Below are 6650 nucleotides of genomic sequence, written 5' to 3'. Positions count from 1 at the left end.
GTGCATCTGCGTGTGCTGCACTTGCTGCTGCATGTGCATCTGCGTGTGCTGCACTTGCTGCTGCATGTGCATCTGCGTGTGCTGCACTTGCTGCACCTGCTCGTGAGGCAGCCGGTGGTGGTCAAACACGCTTCCCAAGGGCAGAGGCGGCACGGGAGAAGCCTTAGCAGATGCGACTACAGTCGTAGGCAGCGCAGCTGGAGGCTGTACACCACTTGCATCTCCAAGAGAGCCTCCAGAAGGCGTTCTCGAGCCGAGAGGCGTCCACGCAGCCGCAGACTGCGACGGCGGGGCCTCCGGGGGCCCCCGCTGCATGAAGGGCTGACCCTGGGGGCCCCCCGGGGGGCCCCCCGGGGGGGGCCCCCGCGGCGGTGTAGGGCCCCCAGGGGGGGGCCCCTGGAGGGGTCTCCCCTCGGGGCCCTGAGCAGAGGAGGCGCCTCGGAAGTGGCGCTGCGCTGGGGTGGCGGTGATCATCTCGGGGGGGCCCCTAAGGGGCGCACGGGCGGGAAGATGCACACGAACGACAGAGGGGCCCCCCGTATTCTGGCGTTCGCTGCGTTTCTGGAGGCTTCCTCCCTCTGAGCTACTGAAGAAGACTGCGAGCGATCGCAAGACGCTCGACCAGCGGGGGGAGAGGAGCTTGGGGGAGGGGGGAGGGGAGAAGAGAAGGAGGAGGCAGAAGTTCAGGGAAGAGGGGCCCCCCGCGGGCAGGACGGCTTCTCTCGGGTGTCGTGGTGCTGCTGCCGAGGTTGCTGTTGCTGCTGCGGCTGCTGCGCTCGGTCGCCAGGCTCTCGCAGAAGCAGGAGCGAAGCGTTGGAGGGCAAGACAACTGCGATAAAACAAAAAGCCACACCGGGCTTGCCTTTGCGAAAAACACAACGCAGAGAGGGCCTGGTAGCACCAGCGCCAAACAACGACGGCAAACCGAAACGGCTCGCGTGAGAAGTCAGGCAGCCACAAAGGGAAGAAATAATCACAAGAAACAGGAAACGACCCCCGAAATAGAAACAGCAGACGGGTAGCCGCAATAATGATAACAGCGGCAGCCGCCGTACCAGCGCGTTCGGTTCGTCAGCGGCGTGTGCTGCTGCTGCCGTTGCTGCTGCACTGCTGCTTGTGCAAGGGTTGCTGCTGCGCTGCTGCTGCTACTCTGGCTGCCGCCTCGCCAGAAACTGCGACTTGAAACCTCGAGAAATGTTTAGACAGCCGAGGGGATCAAGGTTGAGGCACGTTTGCACACTGGCGTTCCTAGTACAGCCGCTGCCCTAGCACGGCTGCTGGCATCGCCATTGTACAGCCCTCCTCAACGGCGGCAGAACAATGAGGCAGTAGCAGCAGGAATAGCAGCAACATGGTTTTTAGCCTCTTTGATTGTGTGTCTCGAAATTCTAACCATTGTTCATAGTGGTGACGGCGACACCGGGGGGCGGGGTGGGGGGGTGGGGGGAAGAGCTGTGCAGCTGTTAAAACTCATGTTTGCCTAAGAATACCAGATTTCCGGCTCAAGTGGAATTCGCGATTTCGTATCTCCAATTCTGTATCTTAGGACACGCTTATGACGCTGCGCTAGGTTCAGGGCGAATACTTGGCTTCCACGACTTGCCTGCGATCATAAAATGCAGCCAAGGACCACTCCAATGTGCGTGATCACACATGGATTCAGTATTGAAGAGTACACCTGCGTGACGCTTGGTAAGGATCCCGACAGAGGTGATCTTTGAAGTCCATCATTAGTTCTGAATTCGGCTCACGCACGGGCTCGACACGTCTGCAACTTCCCTTCAGAACAGCGTTAGTATCTTCAGTACACTTCATCATACGATCTTCACAAGTTGAGACACCCTATCCTAGAATTACACTACAGCAATAGATACAAAGATTATTCGCGTTTCGAAAGTCTTGTACTAAGCACCCTGACAAGACCCTCCCATGGACTTGTTGTACATGGACGTGCTTGCAGACCAGATCTCACGTAGGACTCTAATAAAACGTAAACGCGTTAAACTGGCATAATGGCATGTAAAATTTATGGAGCGAACGCACTTCCATATATTATATTATTGATTTGTTAAAGCAGTAGTCATGGCAGCCCCTACAGTTTTCCACCTGCTCTTGTGGCAAGTCTGAAACACTACACCACCCCGGAGCAGGCTCGCTTTCGGCTCCCCTCTTCTTGTAGCTGCAAAAAGAGGTCTCGCGAAGTTTCCCCTAAGGCATTTCTGCCCTTTCTGCCCCCGCCAACACACTGCAGAGGCACATTCCTGCAACGCGAATGCAAAAGCGATCGCCATACGCGCGCAGATTCAGGCAGGAGCGACAGCCCCAAATCCTGCACAGAACGTGAATGGCTTTTGCAATGCGAATCTGCACGCGAAGGCTTCACAGAAGCATCCTTCTTTCAAATGCGTTCGAAAGGATTAGACAGCCCTGATTCGTGGCTGAACAAGGCCTTGAGACCAACTCAGCGGCTGGGAGCTTACACGGCGGCGTCTGAGGAGAGAAGCATGGTAGAAAGAACACCTTTTGACAGGCGAGTGGAGGGGGCAGGAGGGGTGACAGGCTGTTGCGGTGGGGTCTGTAGCCGCCGTCTCTGCTGCCAACACGGCGAAAATGGAGGCATGAAACGGTGGGGGAGCTGCCCGTTCGCCGATGCAGACACGCCTGGCTAGCGAACAAACAGATGCGCATGCAAGCAAGTAAAGTTCAGTTTGTCGTAGGAGAGGCACGTACAGAGATGGCGCTTTCAACACGTAGGTGTCTCTCAGGGATCTCGATTAAGAAAGCCGTCCCTTATTCTTTCGCTTAGCTTATCCGTTGGGGTCCTGAGCGACGGCTAGCTGCGGATTCCGACGGCTTCTCGGCTACTTGTAGCACCCACACGGCTAGCCGCTCCGTACCTCAGTCACTGTCTTAGCTGGACCTACAGCTCAAAGGTTGCCTAGCCCTGTGTCTGCAATGGGGAGCATGCACTCCCCTCTTGATAGAGGCCCTCCTTTGACACCCAGTGTTGCACTGGACAAAGCATTGCTCTGGCACTTCCTACCAGGTCTTTGACAGTTGAAAAATGAGTGTAAAGAATCACCGACTCGACCTGGCTGTCCGCACATCGTATGTGTCAGGAAGCGCGTAGCTTCAAAACATCAGGAACCACTGGTGCATGGCTGCGCGCTGTAGGTTGCTATGTGCCACTGGCTGTTGGTTGCTCGAAGTGCTAAAGAGAGTTCGGCATCAAGGCGCATGCTCCCTGGCTCTGTGTTCCTCTCTCCTCATGCAGCTACCGTGTAGTCCGAGTGTAGACACAGCGAGGTGGGAGCTTGATCGGAGGGGCGCTTAATGACTTTCTCTGAAGGCTTCCAGTGGTTCTGAGGCTAATTACGTATCCCTTTACAGAGATCTCATGCGAAGGGCTGCTGCGCGTTACGAGAGGCGAGGCTCCCACTGGCACTCTAGGCTCTGCTTTCCTAAATGTGTCTCTGCTCTGCAATGCCACATTCTCTCCAACCTAGTCCGTCGGCCAGTACCCCCTCACAGCTTTATGGAAACTGCAGCCAAGAACCCCCTCCCCCCTTCTTGCGCCTCCCCCGCACTATGCTGTGCCCACCAGTTTTCTGCTACCTTCACCTGGCCCTACTGCCGGTGAGAAGCCTACAAGTTTATCGGCATCTCTGGGGGCTTTCTGTCTGCCCTACTCGGTATAGCCAGACAGCGCGCCTTGTCAGACAGCTAGCCGCTTGGCGAACCGGCTGGAGCGCAGTCAGACAGGTCCGTGGCATTCGTTTTCCCTTCAAGAAGCGTCGCCTCGGCAAGGAAAGCTTCTCTAGGTAAAGCGCTCGAAGCCTCGCTGTTGCTGCCCCTCTCCCTCAAGTCCACCGCTACACTTGGGACCCTCAGCAACAACTCGAGCACCCCTGGCTTACTCACCTGCGGCTCCCGCTGCGAGGTTACTCCTTCTTCACTTTCTTCTTCTTCCGCCTCTTCTCTCGCCGCAACTCCCCAGACCCCTCAGCCCGCCCCTGACCCTCTAAGATCTGCAAAAAGACGCCACGCAAGCCACCCCACCCCCCGAGCAAGTCGCTAGGCATGCAGGCAACGCGCAGAGGCTCCCCTTCCCCCCATGTGCATGCATGCGACACAGAAATACACCTGCGACGACAAGGCTGTGCCATCTGGCATCCACAACAACCGCGACACCAACGTCCACACGCTAACACGCCTCCGCTCACTTCGGCAGCGTCAATAGCCCTCCCCAAGAGATCCGCCATCTTCTGTGAGAGAGCGCCAGTCTGTATTTGCCGCTGAACATGGCGAAGCGTTCGCAGCTCGTCCACGATCGCCTCTACACGCTGCTGAATCTTGAGCCACTGGGCTTCTCTAGAGCTCCCCGTGAGGCCTCCCTGCTGGCTGTCTGCTGCCGCTGGGATCGAGGCACCAGCGGCAGCTGCCATCGACACGAGGTGCTTTCTAAGTGTGCCTTCTACATCCAGCCCAAGCTGCGCAAGTTCCTTTCGGATCGAACTTCCAAGCAGGCTAGCCAAAGCGAGCTGGCAGGGGGGATGCTGCAGGGGGAGGTTGGGAGAGGCACACATCAGCAGGCAAGAAGCCTCTGCGTCCTCTTGCAGCAATACCAACTGCTGGAGAACTGCCAGATGCTGTGTCTCTGCAGCATCGAGAGGATCTCCCACGTCTGCCGACCCCGTCTTGCTACCAGTAGTCATACGAGTCTCCAGATTGTTGCCGTCGCTGGCATGCTGTGCCTCAGAGCCGCTCAGGCCCGCCGTCTGATGCTGTTGTTGAGGCTGTTGTTGTTGCTGTTGCTGTTGATGTTGCTGTTGTTGTGCGAGAGCTCTTGTCACATCCTGCTTGTACTTAGCCTCGGCTGCGTTTACAAGGAGCTCGATGAGTTCGTTGATTGGCTCGCGTGTGTGCAGCGTAAGCAACTGAAAACGGAGTCCAGCGCATACGGGCAGCTCCAATTCAACGACGCCGGCTAAGTCAAGATCTTCGATGTCGCCCAAAAGCTCCTGCAGCAAGCAGCCAACAAAAACAGCACATGCATCGCCGTCATCAGCACGGAACGCTGTGCACAGCAGAGGGGTGTATGTCTCTCGGCGCCTGTGTTTTGCATGGCCGTGTGTGTGGTTGGATCTACATGTGTATGGCATGTATGTTTACATATACGTGTACATACATACATACACATACACATATATAAATATACATACATGTATACATGTTCCTATATACACATACATATATGCACATACATACATATATATATACGTATACGTGTTCCTGTATATGCATATATATATATATATACATACATACATGTTCCTATATATACATACATATATGCACATACACATGTACATGTTCCTATGTACACATACATATATACATATATATACACATACGTACACATAAGCACGTTCCTATATATGCATACACATATGTATATCATGTATATATATATGTATACAAATATGCGTATATATATATATGTATAAGGGGGTAGTAAATAAGCGCATCAAGTGCGCGTAGAGGGAATGGCGGAGCGGGCTGGCATGTAGAGCTCTATTTAGAAGAAATGCAGCCAGCAAGACGCGGAGGCTAAGAAAAGGCGAAGGATGAGCAGACGGACGCCGAGGGTGTAATGCCGTGCAATATCCACGGCTTTCAGAGCGAGGAGAAGGCAGGAGAAGAGAGCCAAGCGGAGGTCGACGGCTAAAGCGGACTGGGAGAGAAAGAAGCGGTGGAAGAAAAGACACGCTGTTTCCAGAGCGAAAGCCTTAAGGCCCTTCCGCCTGAAGATGAACAAAAGCTGCAAGGCGAAGTAGCGCTGCAGGAGCAGGAGATCCTCTGCTGTGGGAGCGTCTGCCGTTGCTGCAGCGTCCACTGCTGCCAAGCGTTCCAGTGCCTGCGCATGAACCTCTTTGCGTTTCTGCTGCAGCTCTTCTGCCGTAAAGAGCCATTCTCTGTGGTGGGAGCTGATGAAAGGCCAGCAGGCTGGCGACGATCGGGGGGTGCCGTGCGCTGCTGCGAGGGCACTTCGAGACCCCTCCTCCTCCCCAGACGCCTTCGAGGGAGTACTTTCTTGTGTTTCTGCAGGAGTCTGTTGCTTCGGGAAGCCTTCTTTGGAGGAGACTGTCGCTGAAGAAGGAGGCGCCACTGCTACGGCAGAGGCCTCCATGGCGCTGGGCACTCGAGCGGCGAAGGCGAAGCACTTCCTCCCCTTCTCTGCCTTCAGATCCCCTTCCCCTCTCGCGCGAAAGAAAGCCTTCTAAAGCGCGTGAAAAGGCGCTCGACTGGCTCGCTTTCTGCTCTTCCCCAGGCGAGGAAGAAGAAGCAGCACACGGGAGGAGCCGGCAGTCGCCCCTTCTTCGAGCTCCATGCGCAGGCAGACGCAGCACACAGGCCTCCAGGAGGACGCGGAGGAAGGCAAAAAGTCGAAGGAACCGCGCGGGAAAGCTAAAAAATGCAAAAAATACGCCGAAGGTCGCTGGGCGCTACAGTGGCTGCTGTTGTCGAGGGGCCAAACATCGGCGCCGCGCACCTCCTGATGGCAGAATGTTCGACGCAAACGTCTATTAGGCAATCATCAAAACAAAAACACTCTTCGGAAGGAAAGCACGCATGCAGCAGAGCGCACG

General features: G+C 55.6%; 1 protein-coding gene across 1 annotated transcript; it reads right to left on the bottom strand.

Moving 5' to 3' along the window:
• Positions 1 to 3941: 3941 nt before the first annotated feature.
• On the bottom strand, positions 3942 to 6190 carry LOC34624517. The gene is made up of 4 exons (XM_026334842.1): positions 5642 to 6190; positions 4839 to 5021; positions 4224 to 4778; positions 3942 to 4028 (listed from the first exon to the last, which is right to left on the bottom strand). Exons 1-4 carry the CDS (start codon positions 6188 to 6190, stop codon positions 3942 to 3944), a joined length of 1374 nt encoding a protein of 457 aa, XP_026190627.1.
• Between the last annotated feature and the right edge of the window lie 460 nt (positions 6191 to 6650).

The sequence above is a fragment of the Cyclospora cayetanensis genome, unplaced genomic scaffold, assembly GCF_002999335.1.
Source record: "Cyclospora cayetanensis isolate NF1_C8 unplaced genomic scaffold, CcayRef3 CcayRef3_contig_51, whole genome shotgun sequence".
Classification (NCBI taxonomy): domain Eukaryota; phylum Apicomplexa; class Conoidasida; order Eucoccidiorida; family Eimeriidae; genus Cyclospora; species Cyclospora cayetanensis.
This window is presented reverse-complemented; position numbering and strand designations above follow the sequence as displayed.